General features: G+C 40.5%; 1 protein-coding gene across 2 annotated transcripts in view; it reads left to right on the forward strand.

The window, feature by feature from the left end:
* The window catches only part of PPIL2 (peptidylprolyl isomerase like 2), a 71,563-nt gene that overhangs the window by 5,049 nt on the left and 54,134 nt on the right, over positions 1 to 12,380 (forward strand). For both annotated transcript variants that reach the window (XM_030500908.1, XM_030500909.1), the window contains exon 6: positions 10,913 to 10,964. In XM_030500908.1, the coding sequence (XP_030356768.1) occupies positions 10,913 to 10,964 (52 nt within the window). The remainder of the gene's footprint in view (positions 1 to 10,912; positions 10,965 to 12,380) is intronic.

Here is a 12,380-nt window from a genome sequence, read left to right on the forward strand (position 1 = left end):
CACCACTATCCATATCCATTTAGGAGAAACAAATCACCATTGACCTTTGTCTAGAGTTTTCCATGAGCTATTCCAGAAAACAACTTTAAATTTACTTCCTTCCCTCCTCCCCCCCCATCCTTTTTAAGAATGCTTTGGGGTAAAAATTCTTCTGTTACTAGGCCAATAATTTTGGAAGAAACACACATCTCTTGCAGCTGAACTACAGCCTGTCAGATGGCGTTGGCTCACTTACTTTTTTTGTCAGCTTTGTCAGGACGCTGCTCTAGCTTATGTTTATGCTAAAATTGCATAAAATAGAGAGGAAAGTCATAGTTAGCTCATTCCTTTTTACTAAGAACAGCACTTTGGCTTCTTGGGCTTGCAGATAGTTGTACGCTTGCCAGAATGTTTCATGTAGCAGTGATACGACAGCCCTGACCAGCATGCCCACACAAGTCAGCCAGCTGGGCTCTGAAGTACCTGTTTCCAAGAAGTGAGATTGGTCAGAGCGTGTCTGGTTTGTTGAAATCTCAAATATGAAGAGATGATAGATCAGCATGCCTTTTGACAGGAATTTCAAGGAACTTGTGCTTTGTTGCATGGATCTGTTGTATGTGGGCTGAGCTATTTTTGCATTGTAATGTGTCTGATGTAAATACCTATTTTTCCACTCTGGTTCAGTGACATTCTAACTGCATGTGGGCAGGCCAGATTATTGTGGTTGTACTTCAGCCCCATTCAAGGCTCTTGGCCAAATATCTCTCTTCCGCTGTCTTAGAAGTAGCTATGGTCTTTGTCCTCAGTTCCCCCTTTTCTGTGGGAATTTAATTCTTTCAGACAGTTGAAAGTCAGTTCATCTCTGGTGATTGCTTCTAAGGCTTTGGTCCAAAGTCAATTTCATGACTGTTTCAAGTGCATCTGCTTTTAAACTCTCATAGAGGGGTCACCTATGTGAATTCTTTCTGCACTGCTGGCAGCAAACTAAAATCCCTGTGTCTGCTGATCCTGCATAACCCAGAGAAGCAATCCCCCTGGTAAGGGCCACGTGCAACTGAGCAGTAGTTGCGTACGTATGGCTTGAAGGGCAAACAGGATTCAGATGAGTTAATTTAGTTTGGGCTTAATGTATGCCTAAGAGTCAGGTTAAGAGACCTGAAGATGCTGTGTAGTGGATGTGTGAGAATAGGAGTCACATTTCTGGATTGAAAGAGGCAGAGCACAATTTGTGTCATGCCCTGTCTCATGCAAGGTTAGGATCCAGAACTACAGGCCAGAGAGAGCTTTTTCTTAAGTGTCATAAGGCACTGACACAGACAGTGAGGACTAACTTTGGAGTCAGAAGGCTGAAAATTTCTGTCTTTTCCTAGCAGGACATCTGCCTTCTTAGAAGAGACAGCTGTAGCCAAAGTCTTGCTCTGTAACAAGACACACATTTGCTATTGTTCTCCCACACTCTTAATCCTTTGTTTACCAAATAAAAATGACTTGGGGTGAGATTATGACTAATATGATCAAGTAATTGTGGCAGTACAGGTGCCTCATGCAGTAAGCCTGTCTGATCCATGCTTTGACAGCATCCAGGGACGCACATCTTGTACCTGCAATGCCCGGCAGCAATGACAGAGCCTGTAGTGGACACCTCCCCCCTCCAGCATTGCTCACATACCAATGTGAGCAGTGCCCTTTTCTTTTAATCATTTGTTTGAAATAACGTTGGTAGGGTGATTCTAGCCTGAATAATTATAGCCACTTTCAGAACCAACAGTTTCTTACTCTCAAAAGAAGAACCTGCAACCAAGTCTTGTTATTTCAAAACTCTGGAAAGTCATTCTCAAATACATTCCTTAAATATAATTATTAGCTAATTCCTTTCCCAAATGCTGGTGGCTATTATTCCTTCGTTTTATTGTGAAATCATGGGTTCTTTTCAGTTTGATCAACTAGTTTTCAGTCAGTCTCATAGAAAACAGTTGCTGGTCTTGTGGTGAGAGAACCTGGCTGACCAGGTTAATGGAGAGGTTATGGAGAAGATTACTTTTTTACCACTGGATTTATTAATCCCACTTTAAAACCAAAGGAACAGCCTTACAGCACTCTTGTTTACATGCACTAAAAAAGCCTTTGGCTGTCTAAATAAGGGAAATCCTGCCTGAAAAGGATGCAGAAATTGGAGCAAAGGTGAAACTTCTTTAAACATAAAAGTGTTTTTACTCTGTATGTATTTTGAAAGCACAGATGCAGAAACAGAAAGCACTGATAAATGGTTCTTCACCCAAAAAGTGAACATAATGAGAAAGAGGCCTTAGGTATTTTTTTATTCTTTTGCAATATTCTGAAGAAACAAATTGCAGCATGTCAGGAGTATGGGAAATACTCAATACTGTAGGAACAGGTGTTAAAGTACAGGTTATACTTTGATAGCCAAGGATTTATAGCTCACTACAAATTGCTCTCCACCTCTATGAAATAATCAGTGTAGGGCCCATGAGTTTCAGGAATGGATTCCTGTAAGTGAGTTGCATGAGCTTCACACGCTGCTGAGTCAGAGGTGTTGAGATCAAGATCACAAACAAAACTCATCCAGTGCTGAGCTGAGTGGAATGGGTCTCTGGCCTGAAGACGGGAGAGGGCAGGTTCAAGTTTCATGTGGCCTGGATTAGCTAAATCAACAGTAACTGCGGCTTTTAACTCGGTTCATATGGTCTGTGGGGTAATTTACTGCAGATCGCTGCTGTAATTGTGTTGTTCCAGGTGTGTTTCTAGATAATGAGCAACAAATGGTGGATGTCATCAGACAAGGATCTGTGGTTTGAAGGTGACCTCTTTCATGCCAGCGTAGCAGTAGCTGCTGTTGGAATACATTGTCAGGAAAATGTAATAGCTGTAGATATTGCTCAATGTGATGCATTTTCAGAGTGCTTGTCTAGACCTTTCTGCAATATGGTGGTAATGTTACCTTAGGATTTTGATGGTCTTCTAAAGATGGCACACTGCAGCAGGAGTCAATTTTTCTCTTGAAAAGTTTTCTTTGCTCTTACTCTTTCCAAAGAGATTGTGCTGACTTTGAGCATTTTCAGTCTTTGTCTAGATACAAAATTATTACGTATATTGAGAGGAAAATGCTGTGCAACCCTCCATAGGCAGACTATCTCCACATCAGTTTCCACACCTACATTGATGGGACTATCTAATTAAGAGCAAAATAGTTTGACCAACTGAGATATTTTTCATTATGTAGGAAAATTCAGGAGCGAGGCATATCTCTCTTTCATTGCTTTTTTTTTTCCTCAACATAAGAGTACAGCACCTGAAATCCAGGTAGTGTGCTACGTTGTCGACTTGGGAAATGAGTGATCATTTAGATGGATCAGTAACTTCATGTCTCATTTGGTTGTAGTATAACTGATGTATAAATGAGAATTTTAATTCTTCTCTAGAGAAGGCTTTTCACATACATGTCAGAAGAAGTTGGCACATCTTCAGCTTTGAAATTCAAAGTATATTTCTTAATTTGTCTGATGCAACTCAAGTCAACTATTCAGATATTGCATAGTTTTAAATATCAATTGCTGCCCTTTTTTGCCTTTTGTTAAACTTACCATATTTTTTTCTTGTGCATTTGAAGAGAAGGGAGGTTATTTCTTGTTTATTTGTAAGAGAAGTTTAAGTGGGGGGTGGGAATACAGTTTTGTTCTGGGTGAGTAATAGCTTATTACAGAGCAGAGAACAAAGCTTACAGAAATAAAACCAAGGGAAGCTTTGTTGTTGAAAAATGATTCAGACAAATCCAGCTTAGTTGGTTTTCATGTGTTGCAGAAAGAGGGGTGAAATGATTAGGAACAGAAAGCTGAAAGACTCACTGAGGTGTTCAGCTCTCTCGCAGTCTGCTTTGCACACTGCGTGCTCTGTCTTGAACCAATGTTTGCTTTTTTCCTGCTATGACTGCCGAGAGGTTCTTCTGATGGTTTTCGTCTGATAGATATCTTCTGTAAATTTGGGGTTTGACCAGCTTAGTCTTGTTTGTGTTTGTGCCAAAATTGTGCTTCTGTCTGTTAGTGTTTACAGCTGTGTATTTGGTACAGAGGAATTTAATGCTTTCTTGAAGTTTTCTTGCTGAGACTTGTATTTTCCTGTCAGATGTTCTTGCCTTTAAGTTCTCTGTACCCTAAATGGTCACAGTTGTCCTTCTCCGCATCTGTTTAATTTTAACTTATCTTCTTTGAACAGAGTCAATCATACATAGTAAATGCTGGGTGAATGTCTGGTACAGTGGTGGGAATATTTTCTAATCTCTTCCTGAAATGCTTTGATATTACTTTAATATACTACACATGATAGTGTAAGACACAAAACAGTGTATGTATTGAGCCATGAAGGGTGCTTTCAGAATATAATAATTTGTCGCATTTTCTCTTGATAGCTTGGGTCTTTTCAGAAGTAGGTGCTTATTTATAAAGAAGAATTAGCCAGGATGAGCAGTGGTTCTTCCTTTTCTCTTTTTCTTTGTTTCCAGTTGAATGTTGCTGCCTGTGTTCCTGTGGCCTGTAGCAGTCTTTCAGGCACGGGTGGTTACAGCCATCATCATTAAGCATCTCTCTCCAGGTGCATTTTTGTCTGGAGGCAGCTGCTCAAATGTCTAGAATCCACTTTGAACAAGATGAACTTTTCAATATGCAGCAACTGAACCGTGTTGTCTTACCTCATTTGCCTCAGAAATTATTAGCTTTTAGTCAACAGTCTAAATGAGTTAATATTTGACTAGTGACCATAAATTTTCAAGGCCTCTGGATAGAAACATATGAGAACATGATTTGTGTCCAAAGAAGTGACCAGAAAGTCATGTGTCATAACTGGAAAGGGTCATAAAACAGAAGGAGTCATGGGGATGGAGGTTCTGGTGAGGCTGATTACTTGCAAGATGACTCCTTTTTTTGTTGGGTTTTCTGAAACTTTCCCCCTCTCCTTTGTTACTGGCGAACAGATGGATAGATGATAGTTCCACTCCCAAAGTTGTATCTTTGTGTTTTACAGTAGTGCACTCAGGACCACTAGGAGTTAGCCTTTATCTATGGTGAAAGGAGGATTTGGTTTTCAGTTCCCCTCTATCTTTGTGAAACAGAGTGAAGAAGATGAGATTTGCTTCTACTTACTGTTCAGGTGCTTTATCAAAAGGAGATGTTTAAAACCCTCCGGTGTCATGAGTCACTGGCCAAGCTGCTGTGCCTCCTTCACACCTTGATGACCGGGATTGTGGTGGTGATGGGCAATGTTTTATCCAGTAAGCCAGTTCTGGACACAGGTAGATAAATGTGTCTAGCATTATTCCTAATGCATTATTTCCCTTACAGCAAGAAAGTATTTACATCTAGGTTTTACAGACCAAACAGATGGTCTATTTTTTTTCCTTTTCTGTGTTTTGGTGGAAGTGTGCACGTTGGATGAGGTTTTGTGATTGTGACACTTAAAAAACTAGCAGCTGTGAAACGCTCTAACCTTAAATGAGATACAGCATGAGGTTTCCCACAGATCCTTACTTGCCTGTTTTTCACTAGAATTGGAGACCAGCTTTTTGATGCTTCTGCAAAGCTTTATTTTCCACGAATCATGTTGTATTTGGCTGTGGGTCTCTGGATTGGTAGACTTCTGACTGCATTAAGACTGCAGGTTTAATCTTGCACATGAAACTACACATCTTTTTCTCATGGTAATTTCTGTTAATTTGCTCTTTGATAGAGCAACATTATTGCTAGTATCTGTGAGCCATGTGTGTTATCAAGCATATCTTTATGATTCTCTGGACAAGGCTTTGGTGACCATATGGTGTCAGTTTAATTAAAATTTAAATATGGAAATACAGTGGTCTGGAAGTGGGTAATGAAGGATCTTTTGTGTCCATTTCCAAACCAGTCCAGTAATAGATGAAAGCTGCAGCTGAACAGCAGCTTCATCCAAGAATGTGAATTGAGGGCATCATTTTAGCATTTGGTAGGCAGTTGTCCACATGAGAAATATCTGGCATTTTTGCTGTTGAACTGAACGTAGAAATGATACCTTGAATCATGAGACTATTCTGGCCTCTTGGATACTGACTCCAAATTTTTCATCAAGTATTAAACTACATGAAGATGGCTTATCTTGTTAAAACCCCACTGCTGTTTCCGGTCACATTCCCATAATTTGTAGGCTTGCTGAGGGTTTCCAATGCCTTTTATCATTATTAAATCCATTTACAAGATCTGGAATAAGTAACATTATACATGGAGTTATTCCAGTATCATTCATTCACCTCATATTCCCGTATTTCTTGAAAGTTTTATGGCAGAGAAAATTGTAAGAGGGCTTCTTAGAATGTTAAGTTGTATGCAAGGAATAACAGGTCTTATCTTTAAAGGAACCAACTAATTTAATACAAAATTAATTTGCTGCTGCTAAGCTAAATTTAGTCTTTGGTAAGCAACATTGTATTTTAATATTAATATCTGGTTTGGCTTTCTCTTCTATTTGAGCTAACTCTGTTGCTTGTTTTGGTGAGTGAGAACCTACCAAGTGGCCAACCCAGTACTGGATGATTTGGTCCTCATGTTGTCAACCAGTTCAGACATGACACATTATTTTTTCCCCATGATAGCTTCACTGGGTTATTGTGTGTTCCTGCTAGAGGCCATTCAGAAGGGTGTCTGATCCCCAGGTGTTGAACGTTTTGACACTAACTCAATTACAGTTGATAGAGCAGGAAAGTCTGTATTTACTTACAACTCTTGCTGCAAGTTACCAGCTCTACCGATGTGTCTACAGAGAATCAAATGAGCCCATTTTGATTGCTTTTCAGGCTGGTGCATATCCAACAGGGTCAGAGCCTCATTAACAAGAAGAACGTGCAGCCACAGACCAAAGAGATTCAAAGAGTGTAACTAATTGATGTGCAGGGATTGTAGGTCATATCTTCATAAGACACACAGTGATGATGCAGAATGATTTCATTCGGAACAATCAGCATGCTTCATCCACGAGGTGCCACAGTGCCCCACTAACCTACACGCTGCAGTAACCTCTGCTTTGAGTATCAATACAGGACGCTGCCCTTTGGGATCCCGCAGGAGCAAGTGCTGTCAGCTGACAGATGAGAGCACAGGGCGGTGGGGCTTCGCGCTGCTGCAAGAAAGTAGGTCATGGCCAAAAGTAGCCTTGGCTGCCTTTGTGGAAGTGTGCCTGTGAGAGAGGAGTCAGCTGAGAAAAGAGCTTGCATGGGTTTTGCGTTTGTTTTTTTAGCCCTTCCTTGCTGTGGAGCAGCTGGCACTACGTGCTGTGAAATGCGTCTGCTTTCCAGTATTCTTGCATAAAATATATTTAGAAGTGAATATGCAGCTCTTATTTCTGCTTAAGGGAAGTGGCAGATGCTTCTGGCCTTTCATTTTCGTTAAGATTTTAGAATTTTAATTAGATCAAGTGTTTTTAATAAACATTTTTTTTCCCTTGCTTTCTTCACTGGAGATTGCCTTAAACTGGGTGGTAGGTGTGTGTTGGGGAAACACAGGTTGGAAATGATTTTTGAACTTGAGCTGTGTGTGCAATATTTGAGCTCTCATGCTTTATTAATAATAAGACAGACATGAAAACAAGTACTTTAACTCATCTTAGGACTCATTTGATCCTGCTGTCTCCTCCTGTGAAGACCAGTGCCTGTTTGTGGCATAATGGTCATTTCCATGGCAACAAACTGTGTGATGGTGCTGGAAAGCTTTGGCTTTTAAGGGAGAATAAATAAAAGCAGATTCACCCACACACAAGATAACCCTATTTTCATGTGAAATGAATAACTTGAGAGGAAAAAAAAAGATAGAGGTTTTCTATATCATATTCTTTCATAGTTCCTTGTGTAATGTGTATGTCTTTCAAAACTAGACCTGTTGGAAGTCGCAGCATGCAGGTTGGACTTCCTTCTTTGTAGCTGCTTCATGTGCAGTTGCCTGAACCTGCAGCCTGATCTCAGGCACTGAGCTGCCTTTGTAGGCCATGGCAATCCTCTGTAGCAGATCATCACCCGGTTTTGCTGTTCTGGTTCTCCAAAGATTTCCTTTGACAAAACACTAAATCCCCCTCTTGTGTTGCCATGCTTTAAGACTTGTCAATCAATTTCTCAAAGTATTTTTGAGGTGTTGCCCTAATTATGTTTCCCCCAGTATTTTCTTATATGCAACTCTTGGTCTGTTTCCACCCTTTTCATAAATACGTTGCACGAACAACTTCCTTTATCAGTAGTGGGAAATTCCCTCATGATTTGCTGTGGGAGTGCTTGGGCATGAAGCTGTAGCCAGCTGAGCCAAAACGCAGAGCTACTCCAAAGGGTATGAACTGGCACACCAAAGTCACTTCTACACAACTTGATAGGAGGCCAGTCTGCAGCAATAAAAGTTTATAATGCTCATATACAGCACTTCTTTAAGGATGACAACTCTATACTGAAGACTCTAAGCAGTGTGTGTATTTCAACTCCTATATGAAAATCACTATTTCTTTATTTACTATTGATATATGACTGTATAAGTGCTGGCCTCATTTTGGAGCAGATGCCAGCACAAGCAGCTGATGCACCATGAGTAACTGATGTTGAAAACTAATCTTTTTCCATATTATGGAAAGATGTGACCTGAAATACCATACTATTTCCCTGGGTACAGAGTGCGAGTCTGAGGACTTGGCAGCACTTCTAACAGTACATCTTATGTTGACAGATGAAAGAATGTACTACAGCTTTTGCTGCCTTTAAAGTCTGTACAGCAGTTTAGTCTGTCTTTTCCACTAAATTTCTGTCAAGGTATAAATCTGAATCTTCGATCGTGCTAAACTGTTTCTTAGGGAACTGTTTCCATTTTTGTTTAAAGATGATTGCTTACATGTTTTGGGGATAGCTCAAGTCTGCCAGGAAGATAATTTAAAGGCCTTCCTTCAAATTATCAATGTTGCCAGTGGTTTTATTTCTAAAGAAGCTTTTTCTGGAACATAATTTTTGGGCTGTTGCACAACATGTGCACAGATGGATGCTGCTTTGTGTTAATAGTTGTTTAGGTTGAACAGATCTGTCCAGAATCGTATGTTCATTTTGGCAACTCTGCTGTTTCTCTGCTACTACTTTGACAATTTTGTTCTTTTAGGAAGATAAATAAATGAATAAAGCTCTGCATTCACTTAGTCGTTGCAGAAGCTGCTGTTGCCTTTGCTGTCTGTCTTTGTACCCCAGCAGTGTGCAGAGGTTGGGATTTGGGGGTTTTTGAGAATCCACTTAAGGAAAAACAGCGGCACTGACCTTCCATCACCTAACTAAATATAACCTAATTTGGCCTCTTTTTTTCCCTTCCCATCTTATTCCTATTAGCCCTCATTGCTGCTCTTGCTAATAAATTAGAGAGATGGTTGCCTTTGTGGCAGCAAATGAGCCTGCCAGTTGGCTGAAAACAGTTCGAGAAGTGTCTTCCTATAAATGGCTCTGTCCAGCTTTCATAACGTGTACTCTCTGAACCAAGAATATGAATTTTGATTAGGCAGAAAGAGCCCACTGACTTAGTTTCACATGATTTTGTTATCACTTTTTGCCATAATGATTGAGCTGGCAGTGTCGGCACCATGGCTGGCAGAGGTCTCTGCTCGTAGCTGTTTATAAAGAGCTGTCTGGGTTATTAAAAACCTCCCTGAGCTGTTCAGGTGAATGTTTTGAGAAGAGAAGCGATTGTTTCTTTTAAAAGGCCTGTGCTGTGTGTGCTATTAACAATCAATTTGGCAGTGAAACTGTCTCTGACAGCTGATACAATCAAAGCATTTGTTGGGGTTTTTTTATGTATCTGAGGTCCTGACTTAGCCTTGCAGCTTGCTTGGCTGGACTTTGTCTCTGGGTGCCCCAGTCAAGTGCTACCTGACCATCCTGGTGGGCTGTGCTGGTGGGGTGACCCCAGTCGTGGTATGCCCCGTCATGCCAGCAAGGTGCCAAAATCCCATGCCGACCCTATGAAAGGACTGGCATATGTGGGCTTGCCTCCTGTCGTGTTACTGAAGGCTCACCACTGGTTTGGGTGTGCTTGCAGCTTTCATGTCTTAGGGAAGGCTGTGGGGAGGGAACAACTTGATCATCCAAAAGTGTTTGTCAGCCTGATAGCTCTTCCCTCCCTATGTTAGTCCTTCCAGAGAGAGGGCAACAGGAAAATGCCGTAGACGTTCTGATGAAGCATGGGAGAGCAGGAGCTAGCTTAGTTTGCAGCGTCCTCTCTGGAGTTGGAGAACATTACCCCAACCTCATCCGCCATCTCAGTTCCCTCTTCTGTGGAATTACTACCTGGGGATTAAGTGGCCAAAGACCCCTCCTGAGACTCCCTTCATGACCCCAAGCACCTTTCCAGAGAATCTGTGCCTCTGTTTCTCTTCATTATTGCTAGTTATCATGTGGGCTCTGCTACACTTTCACAGAAGTAAAAGAAAAATTACAGTTATTTCAGAAAAGATAGTGAGATTGATTGCCAAAATGGTTTGCTGGCTTTATAACTTTCATCAGAGGTCCCTTCTGAATTGTCACTTCTGATCAGCAGCAGTGATCTTTCCCTCTTAGCTTTTCATGTGAACTCCCCTTTCAGTTTGTGCTAAGACAGCTGCGCGACTTCTTGAGCTGATTCACTCTGTTAGCACTGTACTGTGTCAAAACTACAACACTGTAAATAAACGTCTCCCAGTTCTCAGGCTTGGTGAGCCTTGGTTTTGTGGGCTGCATGTGACTTTAATTCCCAGGGCTCTGATGCTTCAGACAACTTGCAATATCTTATTAATAAAGTATGTATCCTTAAAATCCTAACACTGATGTTACAGTTTCCTTTTATTTCCATGGTTAGATTCTGTTGTGATTAATTTTTTTTAATGATGCTTGTCTTTTTTTTTTTTTTTTTTTAAGAAACTAGATGCCAAATCACTTATAAAGCTGAATTTTGCTAAAAACAGTGAAGGTAAGTGCAGTCATTTTCTGTGGGGTTTTTTTGTTTGCTTGTTTGTTTTTCTCTTTTCTTCTTAATGAGCACTTTAATAAATCCTGGATTGTCTTACTCATGGTAAAGTTACATATTTGTGTTCTCTATCATGTTTTTGGGGGGACTTTTTTAGTAGAATAACTGCTTCTTGTGAGTGACATTTACCTTTAAATTTTTGGTTTTCCTTATACTGGGAAGCTGTATGTTCAGCATTTTCACTTTACTAGAGCTGCTGCTGCAGTAAAGTACTCTTTAAGGAAAAATTTCAGAAAAGGCTAAATTTCTATGATGTTATCATTTTTTTCTAACTAGCCTGTGGCAATATTTGCTGTTCACTTGCTTTTGAGCAACTTTTTGTTTATAAAAAGAATTAGACTTGAATGAACATGTGGGATTTTATGAACTGTAGCACACAAAACAGCAACCTGGAGTTTTATTTCTGCATGGTTAAAGATATATAAAATCTGTCATCTGAGAGGAAGCTAGGAATAAAAGAGAGAGTGGAGGTGAGTTAATCTTTGACAAGGCAGATAATGATTTCTTTGAAACAAGAGTGGCAAGGACTTGGTGGAAATAAAATACTGGAGTGTCTGTCTTCTTATCTCACCAAAGGCCATGACTACAGGGTCTTTTCTCTAGCTGATGGTTTTCTTCTGTGTTTTGTATTCTATCTGTCTCAAGAGCAGGGTGTTAAAAACTTACCAAGAATCACTGTGGCCAAAGTTTTTGAAAGATGATACAGTAATACTGTGCTTTCCTTAAAGAAGTCCAGTTCGTAATGCTGGAGTGTAGTGATGACAGCCACACAGTCTGAAGAGCTTTTTCCTTAAAACGGTTCATGCTGTGTCATTAACTGATCAAGGGAAGATACAACAAAACAGGAAGAGTAAAATGTTGCATTTCTCTCCATCAGCGAACTTTTCTTTAAATCTTAACATACAGAATGGTTGCTACATATGTAGGATCTTGTCTGTTCACACCTGTGTGATGAAAAAGGTCTTCAGATGTTGAACTTTCTTTCATTTAATGAGCCCCTCCTTAGTTGAGTGTCTTCTGTCCAGAACAAGAAGTGTGTGCTCTCATAAGCTCTTTTTTTGTTAGAACTGAAAGCATGGTGATTTGCTCTCTTTCGTGCAGCTGGGGTGAGGCCTCACATTTTACCAGCATGTTTCTGTGTCCACCAGTTGGGCCATACCCTGATGCCACTTCCAAAAATCCCTTCCTTAACTTCCTCTGGAATTTCAGTCCCTTGTGTCAATGGCTTTCCTTCAGCTCTGGTGACATTATCAGTCCTCAGCTTTTACTTGCATCTGTGTGCTGGAGGTCGGGAGTGCCTCCTCTTGCTGATCAGTTAGTGGTAAATACTCTGTAGGTGCTTGCCTCTCCTGCCTAAAT

This window comes from Strigops habroptila, chromosome 11 (genome assembly GCF_004027225.2).
Source record: "Strigops habroptila isolate Jane chromosome 11, bStrHab1.2.pri, whole genome shotgun sequence".
In the NCBI taxonomy this organism is placed as follows: Eukaryota; Metazoa; Chordata; class Aves; order Psittaciformes; family Psittacidae; genus Strigops; species Strigops habroptila.